This window comes from Scatophagus argus, chromosome 17, assembly GCF_020382885.2.
Source record: "Scatophagus argus isolate fScaArg1 chromosome 17, fScaArg1.pri, whole genome shotgun sequence".
Lineage (NCBI taxonomy): Eukaryota > Metazoa > Chordata > Actinopteri > Scatophagidae > Scatophagus > Scatophagus argus.
Window position 1 is genome coordinate 7,377,799 of NC_058509.1, and position 16,252 is coordinate 7,394,050.

At 42.7% G+C, this 16,252-nt stretch overlaps 2 protein-coding genes across 3 annotated transcripts in view; one reads left to right on the plus strand and one right to left on the minus strand.

The window, feature by feature from the left end:
- snx27a (sorting nexin 27a) overlaps positions 1-16,252 on the minus strand; it is a 40,024-nt gene that overhangs the window by 3,266 nt on the left and 20,506 nt on the right. The window contains exon 13 of one of the 2 annotated variants that reach the window (XM_046417570.1): positions 12,008-12,048. The exons of the other annotated variant lie outside the window; for it this stretch is intronic. Within the exon in view, the coding sequence (XP_046273526.1) occupies positions 12,023-12,048 (26 nt within the window). The 3' untranslated portion in view covers positions 12,008-12,022. Of the gene's footprint in view, positions 1-12,007; positions 12,049-16,252 lie in introns of those variants that run through there. 2 annotated transcript variants of the gene reach the window in all.
- On the plus strand, positions 1,633-15,842 carry chrna11 (cholinergic receptor, nicotinic, alpha 11). The gene is made up of 10 exons (XM_046417566.1): positions 1,633-1,934; positions 3,847-3,986; positions 4,357-4,401; positions 4,610-4,719; positions 4,813-4,892; positions 7,647-7,814; positions 7,908-8,102; positions 10,346-10,432; positions 11,554-11,663; positions 13,609-15,842. Exons 1-10 carry the CDS (start codon positions 1,730-1,732, stop codon positions 14,341-14,343), a joined length of 1,875 nt encoding a protein of 624 aa, XP_046273522.1. The 5' UTR covers positions 1,633-1,729; the 3' UTR covers positions 14,344-15,842.

The following is a 16,252-nucleotide window of genomic DNA, read 5'->3' on the forward strand; positions in this document are numbered from 1 at the left end:
TTGCACATCCTGCTCAATGTTTTCATTCATCTGCCCGTATTGTTTCCTAATTAGCCTTCTCTTTATAGCATTGGCTCCCATCATCTTCTCGTTTCATTTAGCTCAGTTTATTCCTAGTTAATTAACACCATGCACCCTCCTCACTCAGGCAGTGTTGCTGAGCCGCAGCCAGCATGCAGTTGGAAACTAAACCACCAGATGTCACCCATGCTTCAGTGCCTCCAATCTGTATTTTTATGAACCGAAATGAATTTTCTTTTTGGCACTGTGTCACATTGGTGCTTGATGCTTAACAGCTTCAAGGAGCTTTTCTTTTCTTTTTTTTTCCACGAGATGAACCCAAAGTCAGTTTTGCACACAGTGAAGCAGTGATATTGCAGGGATGCAGCAACAGGATGCCACTCCTCTGATGATACATCGCTGAGGCACGTTGTGTGTCCTCGCTTCACGCCTGATACAGTTTTGTCTGGCGTAACCGGTGACTTAGCCATCCTTCTTTTTGCCTCTGAGGGCCACTCTCCATCCTCTGTGTGCAGCCGAGCATGAATCTGTAGCTCGGGAGCGCTCCGGATGTGTGACAGGCTGCCTGGGAGAGGGGTAATTCCGAAGGGCAGTAGAAGTAATAGGGTAATCTATTATACAGTCCAACTCTTTCTTCCTCCTCTCTTGTTCCCCCCTCCTCCTCCTCACTCTCCCTCAGTCTTACGGTTTCTCGCTGCCTCTGCCCTTGCATCAGCATTTCGTGAGGACAAATGAGAAGTAGAGTTTAACTATGCATATTCCTGTTGCCCTCCTGCAGAGACCAGCACTTTCTCAATTAAACTGGAGTCCATCAGCCACCATGATTCAACCCCCCACCCACACACCCACACACACACACACACACTCTGAGGGAAGGGTAGCTCTCTCTCTCCCACACACACACACACACACACACACACCTCTAACAGTGCATGACCACAGCTGCTGTGGTGTGTTATCACATGTGTAACCAGCTGTCATATATATTTGACACATGTCGTGCTACACATGTTAACAGCAGCCATAAAGCACACAGTGTGTGATATGAAGAGGGAACGAGACACGAGTGTGAAATGAGTGGTTTTGACCAGTAATTCTTCTTTTGCAGGCTTCTTTTTCACACAAAAAAGGGAGATGCTTGATTTTTTTCAATACTTTTTCAATAATGTGCCTCATCCTTTGCTCAATTTCTGCACTAAAACAGGTACTGAGGAAGTAAGGTTTGTGTTGTGATTTTAGTGTCTATTTTGGTGCACAAATGTAACATATTTAAGCACTGACCTGACTGAGAAGCCTACTTTTCCACTTTATTCGGTATAGATTTCTTTCATTGTCACACTTGACCTTTCTTTCTACCTTTTTTCAACCAATGCTCCATTAGCCTTCAGATAATTTAAAGTCATGTGCATCATCTGTTTCTATTGTCTTTAAGAAGGTCAACTCATGGCGACGGACCAATTAAAACCTCTCTTTTCTCCACCTCCTGCTCTCTGTTGCACCCTTTCACCCCAAATCACTGACATTTTTCTCTCTTGTGCTCTCCATTTTAGTCCCACCTCCCATAGAGACAGAGAGACAGAGACAGAGTGAGAGAGAGAGAGTGAGAGAGCTCACAGCCACCATCTCCTCCTCCTCCTCCTCCTCCTCCTCTCTCCTTCCTCCTCTTCCTCTCTCAGCTCCCAGCACACGCTCACACTCCGTCCCTCTGATGCCGACTGGATGCAGACCGGGGGATTTTCAGCAGCTTCCTGAGTCCTCCCTCTCATTGCTCCGCTCCTGTTCCTCCTCTTCCTCATCCTCCTTCAACGCACAGAGCTTCTCCTCTTCTGCCTCCTGTTTTCTCCTGCTCCTCACCACCAGGATGTGGCACTCGGTGGCTCTGCTCCTCTCTGGCTTCTCTGCTTTGATCCACGGTGAGCCTGGCAGCCTCTCTCTGCCTTTCATTCTGTTTTCAGGAATCAGATTGCAGCAGTGGCACTTTAGTCTCAAAGTGATTTTATGAGAATCCAGGAATTAGAGTTGCTGGTGTTGATGCTTGATCTGTGAAGTGTGCACCGGTTTAAGAATTCTGTTAAGACAAAAGAAAAAAGACTCCCGGAGAGAGAAAAGTGAGACTGTGGCTCACCTGTTTGCTTGCAGTTCTTGACAGCTGTGCTCTTATTTTTCTGGATGTTGAGTTAACCTGAGGGGTTGGATGCCTCTACATGAGATGCTTTAACAAGCAGACTGACATCCTGTCTGTGCAGCGAGTCAGATGACAGAAACAGCATGTAGAAGAATCTGAGTCATAACATCTCATTGCAGTTCTTTCCTAAATCTTTTTTAATGTCCAAATCTGTGAGCAGGTTAGGAGATTCCTAATCCCCTCTCCCCTCCCCCCTCAACTGAAAACAGGTCACAGATCAGCTCAAATGCATCTATAGATCAGCTCTCCCATCTTGCCGCCCTGTTGCTGAATATGTTATTGCAGTGGAGCTGATGGGGCTGTGAGCAGCAGAAGCCGTCGCTCGGTGAAAAGGCTGACAGTGGATGACAGGGCTGAGAGGAGAGGAGAGCTGCTGAACTCATCCCTACAGGCAGAAGAAGAAGCAGCAGCGAAATGCTTTTCTGTTTGTTTGTGTTCTTGGGTAGAAAAGTCCAGTAAATAAGAAAACAAGAGGACAGATAAGGGAAAAGTTTCACAGGAAACATCCAGGGCTTTTCCATCACTTAAACATGCCACAAATGGAACAAGCTTCAAAGTCAGTATTTCCTGTGTTTTCTAGCACTTTATTGAGGTTATATAATGCCAGACTGAGCGATATTTTCAGATCCAAGACCCCATTTTTTAATTGCTTCACTATTGCACCGACGGGAGAAATCCTAGATGTTTTGAGAACCATTTCAATTAAACTTCCTGCACTTCTGCATGATATAAAGGGTAGAGACAGAAACCTCGGGATCTCAACTAGATAAAATCTTTGTGTTTGGATAAAACTTGGCTGTGTCACAGTGGACGGACTGATGAGATGGGAAACATGGAGGAAGCAACACACAAAATCCTTTACATTTTAAATTGGTCTACACATCTGCAGTCCACAACACAGTCTCGCTAACATTCCAAATAAGTCCAGAAACATCTCTGTTCAACATTTGATTTGTATTACTCTGAGCATTTCAAACTAACTCGGTTATACGCCAATTAGTGCCAATTACACCCTGATAAGGTTTCCTGCTAATTCTAATTAGATTATTATTTGTTTACTGAGTGTTCTGCACGCTCCCTCTGAATCTTTCTCCTGTTAGTCCTTCTGTATTTTTTTATTATTTATGTTAAGTATTTCATTCAGACTGAGGAGTTGGACCTCCCTTCCACTTCTTTTGCAAAGCTTAACCCATAAAAGTCAAAGATAAGTGTGACTAATAGTGATAAAAGATGAATTTTTATTTCTGATAGTTTCATCATTAAATTTTTGCCTTCTCTGCCCTCCCTCTATCTATTTTCTTTTTAATCTTGTTCTTCTGGGTGTATTTATAGATAAGTTCAGTTCCCGAGGGCTGAATCTTCTTCTGATTTGATGTGCGGATTTTTCTTCCCTGCCTGACTGCACTCCCACCCCAAAGTCTCATTCGATTGCCAAGTGAGATTTTTATTAGAGGTTTTCCTTGAAGATTGCTGTCATTTTTAGTCACCTCACAGGAAATGCAGGCTTAATCTGTCATTAAGGGCTTTGCAGGTGATCTAGACTTTATCATTCATTTATTTTGTTTTATTGTGATGTGGAGCATAGGTTGCTTTCTCATCTTGTGATTTTTAAAATCTCCCACATTTTTGTGCCCGTCCAGTGTCACTGCAGGGTCCTCACCAGAGGAACCTGTTGAAGAACCTGCTGAAGGACTACAACCGGATGGAACGGCCGGTGGGCAACGACTCCCACCCTATCACTGTGGTCTTCACCCTCAGTTTGATACAGATCATGGACGTGGTAGGTGTCTGCAGCTGCAGTCCTTCTCAACCTCACATTCTCACCTTACGTTTCTAATATTAACAGATATGATGACGCATTTGAAGCCTCATCTTTTTTGTTAATTAATATGTAAATCAGCCTAAAAAACAGAAATTTAAAATCCTAATTTGGCACAAAGTTAGGCATTCTGTGATATGACTATTAACAGTGGTGATAACAGCAGGCTTTTTCAAAAATATTTGTGGATCTGGGTGAGAAAATATGAAAATTTATCTGTAATCTTTAATTAGAATGGAAAATGATATTACACTCTTCTCTCTTGTGATTTACAAAGCAAATGATTTCTAAGAAAACAAATTGTGCTAAAAACATTTGCAATGTTTTGCAGGATGAGAAGAACCAGGTGCTCACCACCAATATATGGCTACGGATGGTAAGGACCCCTGAGAGATTCTCAGTGTTTTGGGGTGTTAATTTGTTGCTATTCTGAACTGAGGTGAATTTATTCTAGTTATATTGTCTTGAACATGTAAATGAACGTGTTGACCTACACTGCATTGAGCAGCAGAAGGGACCGGATATAAAGCTGGTTCCCCGCAGTCCATTCGTATGCAGACTGTATCTGTATGTCTGTATTTAAGAGCTGGTTCGACCACTATCTCCAGTGGAACCAGAGTGAACATCCTGGAGTGAAAAATCTCCGCTTCACCACAGATCAGGTGTGGACACCAGACGTCCTGCTCTACAACAGGTAAAACACGCAGAAACACCTTCCCGCAAAACCTTATACACACACACACACAGTACACTTCAACAAAGTCACTTCCCTGCTGTCCTTCCTCAGTGCAGATGACGACTTTGACTCCACCTTTAAGACCAATGTTCTGGTGAACTCCAGTGGCTACGCAGAGTACCTGCCTCCAGGTGAGTCTCTCCTCTTTTGTTTTTCATTCATGTATTTTTGTTGATGCCTTTGTCCCCTTTGCTATCATTTCTCCATCTTCTCGCGGTGCAGCATCTCATTCTGCAGTCTCTGCATGTCTCCCCTGTTTGTACACTTGACATTAATATTTCATTGGTATAAAACAGCATCCCTGGTTACTCACTGGTTACACGTCCCCAGCACTGCCTGCGAGTAACACCTTTAAATAGGAAATGCTGGCTTCCTCTGTTTCCTGTCAGAACCCAAACGCAAGACCAGTGCAAGCTTGTGAACGTAATGGCTCCCCTGGGTTTCCACAAGTCTTCGCTTTGTATTTTCTCAGACGTTTTTTTAAAAAACAGATTACAGCGGGCTAAGGCTGAATCCCTGGTGTTAAGGGCGGATTGAGTTGAAATGGCACTCTGAAGTAAAAGTCTAAGTAAAAGCTCAGAATGCCACCATATCAGTTCTATTCAGCGACCGTGTTTATTAATAGGCTGCTGCTGAATGGAAATACGGCTCCTCAGCGCTGCGACTTGGATCTGAGCCAATTAGGAAAAAGAATAAAAAGACAGAGCTCAGGAGGAGGAGGAGGAGGAGGAGGAGAGGTTTTACCACAAAACACGATGGGAAAGAGAGAAGGAGAGATGCTGGAGTAAATGGAAATGAGGAGAAAAAGGGAAAAGCAGCACACAAGTCTCTTTGACTGCATCACAGAAAACTGGTTCCAGTTTTTGGAGGTCTTTTTGGGCTGTTGTAGTCAAAACATAAAAGGCAACGGGTCAGTGGATGGCATATAACTCAAAGGCGGAGGAGCAGGTGTCTGCTGCACACCATAACCTGAAGAATACCTCTTGTAGCTGCAGAGGTAAAGTCATGTTTGGGTTTAATGGTAAAACAGGTGATAAGGCGTAACAGGTTTTAGCTCATATCTTGATTTGGTGACATTTGCAAGCAGGGAACGTCGTCTCTGGGCCTAGTAATGACTTCTTGGGAAGCGATTCAGAGTGAAGAAGGAGTTTTATTTTGGGAGCCGTGCTGCGAGAGAGATTGTTCCAAGCTGCAGAAAAAAAATCCAGCTGTCTTGTTTGCTGCTTCCAGTTTACTGGATATCTGTGAGAGGCAGGTTACAAAAATATGCTGTGCCTGAAGGTGCACTGATCAGTGGACTGAAAAGATGGACAGAACTGCTTTTACATAATCAGTGTAATGTAATGGGAGCAATTATAAAGACATCATCCCCATGGAAGCAAGGGGGACCACTTGCAAGACCTTGGCGCCGGTAACTTGATTTGAGAGAGCAGGGAGTGTATAAGAAAGAAAATTTATAGCTACTTTCTTGAGATCATCCTTGATCTTCTCTAAACTCTACTTTCATTCCACTCTGAAGGCTGATTTGCATGTGGGCAGCCACATAATGAATGTGTTTGGAGGTTGTAAGGCTTCACTGGCATTTTGGTTCGGTGTGCATCAGAAACGTCTCAACAGACCTGACTCTTTACTTCATTAATTACTTAAAGGTTGGAGTCTGCCACTGAGGGGATCGATGTGATATCTTGTTTGGGTGGGTGGACATCAGCATGGATGTGTGTGTCTTTATGATTTGTGATTGCACATGAATGTTAATGTGTTTATTTTTACATAATAAAAGTGTTAAATCTGATTAGATCACTGTGCACAATCGCATTCTCCCTGTGTCACACTTGATGTTTCCTTCCATTGTCGAGGCTTAGCCAACAGCTGTGTGTGCGCAGGCAGAGCACACGAACAGCATTTGTTTGCAGAAAAGAATATCTGAAACCCGAGAGCGAAAATACTGCTGCCAGGTTTTTTATTTTACATACATTTCTGTGATGGGATGGGTTTCTAATCTAGTCTTTCATTTCTCCAGCCTCCAAACTCAATTTCAAAACAGTTAACTCTCTGTAGATTTGCACAATGTTAATACAAATCCTATTGCAGTGTGCACTCTTGGTTGTGATAAGATTCTTTATTGTCATTGTACAGAGCCTACAACGAAATTCAGACACACTCAACAATCGGGCTCAGTATAAAAGTACCATAGTACCAAGTAATAAAAAGTACCATAGAAATAAATAAATGCTCTCGTTCCATTCACACAAAAACACGTATTCGTCCTTCACACATTCATTATTTACCATACTGCCAATGTAGGCACCTAAGAAGTTACATTAAAAGCCAAGTACTGCACATAGTTGTTATTTATAAAGTCTAACTTTTTGCACATTAGTAGGGGTGTACTTTTGGTTTGGAGTTGGTTTAACATAGTGATGGCTTTAGGATAAAAACTCCTCAAGAGTCTTGTGGTGTGTGTTTTGATGGATCTGTAGTGTTTCCTGGAGGGCAACAGTTCAAACAGATGATGAGCAGGGTGTGATGAGTCCTTCAGGATGCTTTGTGTCTTCCGCAGTTAACGGGACGTGAAGTTGTCATCCAGGGCAGGTAGCTGTTGCTTTATTCTGTGGCTTTTGCACCATTTTTATATAAAAAATGCAGGGTGGTTGAGTTAAGAACCCATCCTTCAGAGCTGCCTGGATATGAAATGAATGAATGATTCTTTCTGACAAGCAACTTGCTATTCAGGACAGGCTTTCCGCACAGCACAAGTGGTCCCCTCATGCATCTTTCCCTTGTCACCCCTGTACAGGCAGTGGCCAGTGTTGTCATTTAGCCTGCTGCTTGTGGAGCTTTAACTCTTTGCCTTCTGTTAAGCTGCCCTCTTGTCTTTTTCTCAGGAATCTTCATGAGCACATGCAACGTGGATGTTCGCTGGTTCCCTTTTGACATCCAGAGGTGTGAGCTAAAGTTCGGCTCTTGGACGTACGACGGCTGGCTGCTGGACCTCCAGATGAATGAAGCTGACATCTCAGGCTACATGCCCAATGGAGAGTGGGATCTAATTGGTGCGTAAGGTGAAAACTTTGTATTTTATCCTGATCAAAAACATCCAGTCACAGAGCAGTTGAGGCAGATTATCTTCATGCTTATTCTTCCAGGAGTTCCTGGCACCAGGAACGAGGCCTTCTATGATTGCTGTAAGGAGCCTTACCCGGATGTGACGTTTGTCGTGACAATACGTCGACGGACGCTCTACTACGCCCTGAACCTGCTCATCCCCTGTGTGTTGCTGTCTTCAATGACCCTGCTCATCTTTGTGCTACCAGCTGATTCTGGGGAGAAGATCTCACTGGGTGAGTGGATCAAAAAGAGCAATGATGGAGGAAATAGATGGACTAAAGATGAACACAGAGGGACAAAACCACACAAGAATTGGAAAAAGATGGCTTGTTAGTTATACATGGTGGTTTTTAGCTCTGGGAATGCTCACACAGCGTGGTGTAGACCACCATGAGTTTCAGTGCAAGTCCATCCAAAATAAGCATATGATCCTGTTAGTGTCTGAGGTTTCCCTAGGCCTATAAAAAGTCCACTGGTCAGACATGTGGCTTTTTACAAAACAAAACAGATTTTGTTATATGGACTGTATGAGTGGATCCCCATTTTGGTTGCTCTGTATGCCATGTATGCTGACTGCCAACGGGGAAACTCCAGACACTCGATGGACCAATAGTGGAACTTGGTGTGACTCTGTCTTACTTTAGTGTTTACAGGGCTTGCTGGGCTTTACTGCAACCTAGCCAAAAACTGCTGGCTCGTAAATATTGATTTAAACAATGCAGGTTTCAAACATTAAAAACAAATCAACTTTGTGAATGTTTATCAGGAAGGAAAATGAACCTTTACAACTGGAATGTCTGCATCCACTGAGAATACATGTGGTGTTCTGTGAAAAGTGTTGAGTGTGTTAATGTCTAAAGGTATGAGTTACATGACTAATCAACAGGCTGTTTGAAAACCCAAAAGTCTGATCACCCTGAAGTCTGGTGTCAGGTAATAAAACATGGTGTCCAGGAGAAGAGTTTAGATGGATTTACCATCACTGACCAGCCGGAAAATATTTGCTGAGAAGACAACAACACTCCTTTTCCTCAACATCCAACCTACTGGGGTTTCGCAGCAAGCAAACCTTCCTTGACTTAAGGCAAAAAAAAAAAAAAAAACAAGAAAAGAAACTGAAGGAGTGTCACTGAGGACTACGGGCTGGGATAAAAGAGGCACAGGGAGAAAGTGTGGAGAGTGGAGAGGGATTACAGGATGAAATAGAAAGATGAGAAATGCGAGGAGGTGGAACAAAGACGAATGGGTGTGGGAAGGGTGTAGCGGAAGGGGAACACTGACAGGAGAAGAATTCGAAAAGGATGAGAGGGGACGGCACAAAAGAGAGAGGGAGGACTGATGAGGAAGAAAAGATGGGAGACAACCACATCACAGAACAGCAGGCTGAAAGAGAGACAGACAGGAAGCCGTGCTGCCGATAAATTTTACATTTTAATTCTGTTTCAACCTGTTAGGTGCACAAAATGGATGATATTCACCTCATCGGGGCAAAAGTCAAGAATATCTGACTTTTCTCACAAGAGCTGAGGATCAGTTGATTAATTAATTAGCTGACTACTTTGATAATTGATTAATTGTTTCAGCCATTTTTTTAATCGTTGTAAATTTAATATATTTGGATTTTAGACTGACTTTTAGACTTTTTGAATATGTCATGTGGGGCTCTGTGAAAGTAAAGTAGCCTTTATGAATTTATCTACATTGCTTAGTCAGGAAAATAGTCAGCAGATGAATCTAATACAAAAACTGGATCGTTCACCAAATACATTCTGATAAATGCTTCTGTTTGTTTTGGCTCTTGTCTGAATTGGAAGGAGCTCAGAAGGAAACCGCGACAGCAGTGTCAAAGCATATCCCTAACCTCAACACAGGATGCATTACGCAGCATTTCTCTGCAGAACAAAAACGCCAAGCCTTACACACACGGCCAATTAACCTATTGATGTAATTAAGGCTAGTGAATTGATTAGAGGGAGAGAGCTTACACACTGCCTTCCAGGAAAATAGTCTGTCACTCCGCTTGATGGAGGAGACATGGCGACCGAGTGGCTGGGCCTTTAGGGTTAGAGGAGCATGCTTTTAAAAAGAGTCAGTGTCATTTCTGAGAAAAAAAAGCAACAGAAAAGACACATTTTTTTACATTTTCTTAATATCCTTAAAGGGCATTTATATTTTATCTCTCTGCCTTAGGAGTTTAATTGAATGCCTCTGAATGGGGACGGTTATGCCAGCAACGCACTCTTTAAATTCTGTGAGCTGGAGAAGTGAGACAGATAGTGTGCAGGTGGATAAATGAAGATTGAGATGAGTTTTAGCGCAGGGAGTGTATGAGGTGTGTGTTCACATGCACGCAGAGTACAACATTAAAAAAAAAAAGAAGAATATTTGCAATGCAGAAGAGATTATTTTTGCTGTGGAAGTACAGAATGTCTTAAAGTAATTCACTCTATCCATCCATCCATCTATCTATCTATAGGTATCACCGTCTTGCTGTCTCTGACTGTTTTCATGTTGCTGGTGGCAGAGATCATGCCGGCCACATCTGACTCCGTCCCTCTAATAGGTATGTGGGAGGCAGCGTTTGTGTGTTTTTCACCAGCGGTTCACGTGGTTCTTAATTAGCAAAGTTGTTCTCCCGGACCACCAATTAAAACCCACTGCCATAACAACATTTAACGTTTGTCAATACAAAATCAGATGTTTTGCTCGTTATTGATGCTGAATGAAGTTTCTGTCTGAAATCGACAGTCAATATTTGGTCTCTCGTGTTAACTCGTGAGGTACAGATAAATACTATGGAGGAAAAAGTGCAGTCTCTGAAATGTAGTGGAGTAGAAGTGGAACCGTAAAGTAGCGTAAAATAATAATAATAAAAAAGTATAACTAAGTCAAATTTATATTTAAATACAGTCTTATTGTACTGGGATTCCACCACTGCAAACTGTGATGCTGTTACTGACCTTCACATGCTCTTCATCACAGAGATCTTTACAGTCTGCATATCACATGCTCTTAATTCAGATGTGTAAAACTGCACAAAATAAAGAAAACTACACCTCCCCATCTTTCTCCCACCAAAGAGAATTTATTTTAGCCATCTGCTCGCCTTAAAATTTAATTGGCTAAATTGCTTGTGGGCTCACTGCTTAAAATTATGTTTAGCGAGCTAAAGACTGCAGCTCTCTGCAGAGACAGATGCATGGTCATCTTAGCCTAAAGACACAAATCTTGGTCGTTAAAACCTTCAAAAAAGTAGACTCACAAACACAGAGCGCTGCCTTAAAGAGTAAGTAAAAATAACTACCCTGATACAGTTACAAGTTTACAAACATAATGTGATTATGAGCGAGCAGTAGCGCCAGCAGCATGTCCCAGCTTGGGATAAACATATTTAACAAAGCATGTTTTCATTTCAAATAAAACAGGGGACAAACTGAGAGAAAATAATCCTCCATTCAAACTCAATTCAGTGCAGTAATCCAATTCATGTTATTCTTCAGCATGTTTAGAATATGTTTTCAGTGAAATAAAGTGGATTTGTTTCTATGCTCAGATAATACTGGTGAAGATGAAAGTGTTTTTACGAAAACCTTGCAGGAAATTGTAGGAGCAGGAAGTTACATTGTGTGGGAAATTACATAAAAAATGAAATGCAACAACTGCTCCACACTCTGCTCCACCCAGGTCAGTACTTTGCCAGTATAATGATCATCGTTGGGATGTCAGTCATCGCCACAGTGGTGGTCCTGCAGTATCATCACCACGATCCAAACGGAGGAAACATGCCCAAGTGGGTGAGTCTGAGCTCGAACTCTTCATCATAACTTCAAGTGCATAATCAGTAACATACATCATGCTTTCTGGTTTGTTAAATCCTGTAAATGGCTGCTCTCCTCTATTTCAGATATGGTATATCACCTTAATTAATCTGTTTCAGCATGAGTATCAGCCTTCCGTTCGGGCTACCTGTGCTCGTCTGCCAGTTTGCTTTCCTCTTTTCATTCTCTGACTTCATCGGTTGTGACTCATCCGGCAGTGTCAGTCTGTCTGAGCATGCTCATCAAACACCTTGCACCGCCACAGACTTCAACAGGAGTGCTTTTCAAAGCACTCTGGATATGTGGGCGGATTCGATTTGACTCATTCCCTCTTCTTATTCTTCTTCCCATCTGTTCAATGCTAAAAAGAAAAATTTTGTTCAAATATGAATATACCAAAAAATGTCCAATTGGTTAAGACAATGACTGGTCTTTCCAAATGGGAACATTCTCTTATTATTTCTGTAATATTACTCAACAAATTAAATATGGTATAGCACTGAGTGTCCCTTTAAGATGTATATTTTGTGATTTATGTTTTGACCACAGGAAAAACTGCATTTATTGATAGATGTGCAAAGAGCTTGGTTAATTGTGAGTGCAGATGCTGTACATATCGATACATTGCAAGGACGTTCTGCTGATGAATGGCCTGTTCAGACAACCCGATGGCCAATTAACAAGCTAATTGATGGGGTTCAGATGAGTGCATCGAACCAGCGCAGTTCATAATTGCGGCGCGGACAAAACCAACATCAACAGCAGCGGCAACAGGGTCTGTTACCTGGCCAGTAAACACACTCAGTTGGGAGTAATTGAGCAGTCATCTGGACATTAGCTTCTCATTAGATGCCAGACACCCATCTGGATGTTGTTGGGCTAATAAACCCTTTCAAGGGACTTGTAGTCTTTTTCTAAGGGAGGAGACATAGAGAGCAGTGGGGAGAATATGAGGGCTGACTGTCCTAACATAGAAGGAAATTAGCTATTAAATGCACGTGTAGTTAAACTCTTGGAGTGACTGTGCAGAAAGCATGAAGTTAATAACTTTTGCAGTATTTCTGTTTTGAGTAATTGAATATAGTAAGTCAGCAATATCTGAGAAAATGAAAACATTGGCCTTTGTGCAATCATCTGCTACCTCACACACGGAGATCCAAAGGGAGATGGGGGCAACACGAGATCAGGGGTGGCTCAGTCCGAATACTACATCCTCCCTAAGCTGAAGAAGGAACTCAGTACGCGTTCATCATTTTCACAGAAATCACTGCTGTCGACCTCTTTCTGGAGGTCCAAGATGCCAACTTCTACAAATCTTTAAGCTCCAAGACTACTGGACTATCTGTGTAACTGAAGGAGGGGACTATGTGGAATAATAAATCTGCTAGATTTCCTAAAAATCTCTCCTTCTGCCCCAGGCTACAGACTTCTCAGTCACCCCTCACAGAGCAAAATAGAACAAGATTTAAATTTTTGCAGCCGCTATCCTTTAACTTATTGCTGCTGTTTACTGGAACATTACAGACACAGTACGTAACAGCAATCTTACAGTTGATCTCAGTGATTCCACAGTTTAAATTTAATGCTGTCTTTGTAAATACCCTCTCTGCCTGAAATAGAGTTCAAGCTAAAAAAAATCTCCTTTGCCTCAGGCGTTTTAACTTGGCGTCCCTGGTGAGGATCTCACACTTCTACGTATCCTGTAACAGAATGCAAGGTCGGAAGCAACACGTCATTCCACAACAAATGAAGCAGTTTTCCCAGCTTTAAACTACTGTTGTGTGAAGGTCAAAGTCTGTGGGTGGCTTTCAGTTCCTCACAGCTTTCTCATATTTCCTTTTCTTCCCTTATATGTTTCTGTGCTCTTTCGCTCCTTCCATCACTCTCATTCTTATCAGTTTCTCTCTATTCTTCTCCACAGGTGCAGCTCGTCTTGCTGCAGTGGGTTGCATGGTTCTTGCGTATGAAGCGGCCAGGAGAGAACGATGACCCAGAGCGGCCCCCGTGTGCGCCCCACTTGCGGCGATGTTCGTCGGGCTCCCAGAGTGGCAGCATCCCAAACCCTCCAGACCCAACCCTCCATCCGCTGCACCCACAGAACTTGGCACCTCTCCAAACAGGGTCTCTTCATGCGGGGCATCCTCACCTCCATACCCAGACCAGTGCAAACAACAATGGGAACCTTCTTTACATGGGCTTCCAGAGTATGGAGGACCCCTCAATGCTCTCAGAGCCTGTACAGAGGAACAACATCTCCACAGGGCCTCAGAGAGTAGCAGGAAGCCCGCCTCCGCACCTGCCATCTCAGTTCTGCAGCTCACCACCACCTCCTGCCTCCAATTTAGATACAGGCTGCCCCAGCACTGTTTCCAGCGGTGGGGGCTTCGGAGTGGGACATGGAGGGCTTGGGGGATGTTCAGCTGCAGGGATGGGAGACCCCCAGCTGCAGGCTATCCTGGAGGAGGTACGCTACATGGCAGACCGTTTCCGGGAGCAGGACGAGGCCGAAAGCATGGCTGACCAGTGGAAATTTGCAGGCGCTGTGATTGACCGCCTGTGTCTGGTGGCATTCAGTGTTTTCAACATCATATGCACCATTTCCATCCTCATGTCTGCTCCCAACTTTGTGGAGGCTATTTCAAAGGATTTTGTTTGAAAAGAAAGAGGAAAAAGGAGCAGGAGAAAAGTGAAGGAGAAGGTAAAGGGAATTAAATATTAGATGAAGGATAAAGTGGGCCTGGATCCAAGAAAACACTATTTTCATCAGACTGCAGGCACTGTGATTTGTGATTGCAAGGAACATGGAAATAGAAAAAAAAATCTAATGGTTTTCTTTACAATTCACTCTGTTTTGTAACTGAAATATTGGAAGAAAACAAATGGGAAAGGTGGCACAGCGTGAGGTCAAAATGAGATGAGGGTGAGCAAGATGCTTTATTAGTTTCTTGACAAAGTGAAATGGATTCTTCCAATTCAAAGAGTTCTCCCCAAAAATTAGGAGAAAGATGACTCAGAAGAGAAAACAGAAAGAGATGATTATCCATCTAATGCAAGTAAGAAAACTCTTGAAGCAATAGGTAGATTGAGAGAGTAAGAAGGTAGAAGAGACATGAGATAGGGACAGATAAATAAGACAGACATTTGGCTGTTTTATTTTCCCCAGGAAGGAACACCGTCCTTCACTCCCACATGTTCAGAAAAGACTGCATCATTTAAAGTGATGTGAGGAGGTGAGTGCGGGGAGAAAAGAGAGACAGACTTCCAAGGACAGACAACTAAGAGTGGTCAGAAAGAACAAGACTTCATCCCTCGTGACACTGGCAGAGTCAGGAGGAGTGAGCAGCCTGATGTTTGGATATACAAAACTGAACCGGAGATCAACAGAGAGGAACAGGAGAGGATCTCATTTATTATTCAATCACATCCATCTAATGACCGTCAAATTGAAAGACCTTGGATAATCTTTAAGACTAATAAGCTTTTAAAAGATGAAGTCCCCTCTCTGCTCTCAAACTACTTTAAATTTCCAGGGGCTTATCTGTGAAGCGATTGCCAATCTGCAACAATCAGCAGAGATCAAAAGCTCCTCGGCAGCCGGCACAGTGAGCAATTCTTATCGCGACCGGGAAACTGAATTAACCGGTCATCAGCAACGCAGTGGCCGGTAGCTGCACCCCAGTGGAGGCTTGGAACCGATAATAACTCATGAAGCAGTTACCTAACTGTATCTGTCAGGTCCTGATAGTTCAGTGACTCTCATTGGGTTTCATATTAAAGGTTTAAAAACTGAAATGGGAGGTCAGGCCTTTAAAGGAACTCGAGCCGCACAAAAAAAGGGATATGATGATTTAAAATATCTAAAATGTATATGGAAAAGCCACATTCCATCAAATTTCTGTCAGGTGCCGTCAGGGATTTACAGCTTCACAAGTGATTTCACATCTATCCAAAATGAGCAATGGGATTTTAATTAAGTGTATTCAAATTGACTCCTGTGGTAATTCAAAAAGTTTAAATTCAAAGAACAACCTTCGTCCAGAGAGCCTCTGTAGGAAATGGTAACCAATAAACAGAATATGTCTGAAATTAGTCCGGTTTGATTGAATTGAACTTTTTCTGATACTTTACCAAAAGTCAGACAACCATAAATGATTTTTTTGCACCTGGCCCAGCTTAGCTCAATTTGTGGATGTCTATGACTGTCTGACCTGACCAAAGTACAAGCTATAGTACAAGAAATTCTATTATAACAAACTTCTGATCTACTTCTTTTGGACTTACTATGGCTGTCTAAAACCAGCCCTGTTTTACCATATAGTGCATACCGTAAAGTATGTGTACTAAAAAGTAAAAAGTGTGAAATCTCAATTTACTGGTCGCTCCAGAATAAACTGCTGATGGACTATTACAAAGGGAATAGTAAAAGAGTTAATATGGGAGTGATTTTGGACCCGAGTTGATAAGAGACAGATGAGTCACTGAAAATAGCCAGAAGCAAGTGTAAGCAGGTGTACCTCCAACAACTCAGTTCAGTGCAGGTAATTGCTAAGCCTCCCAGAAATTCT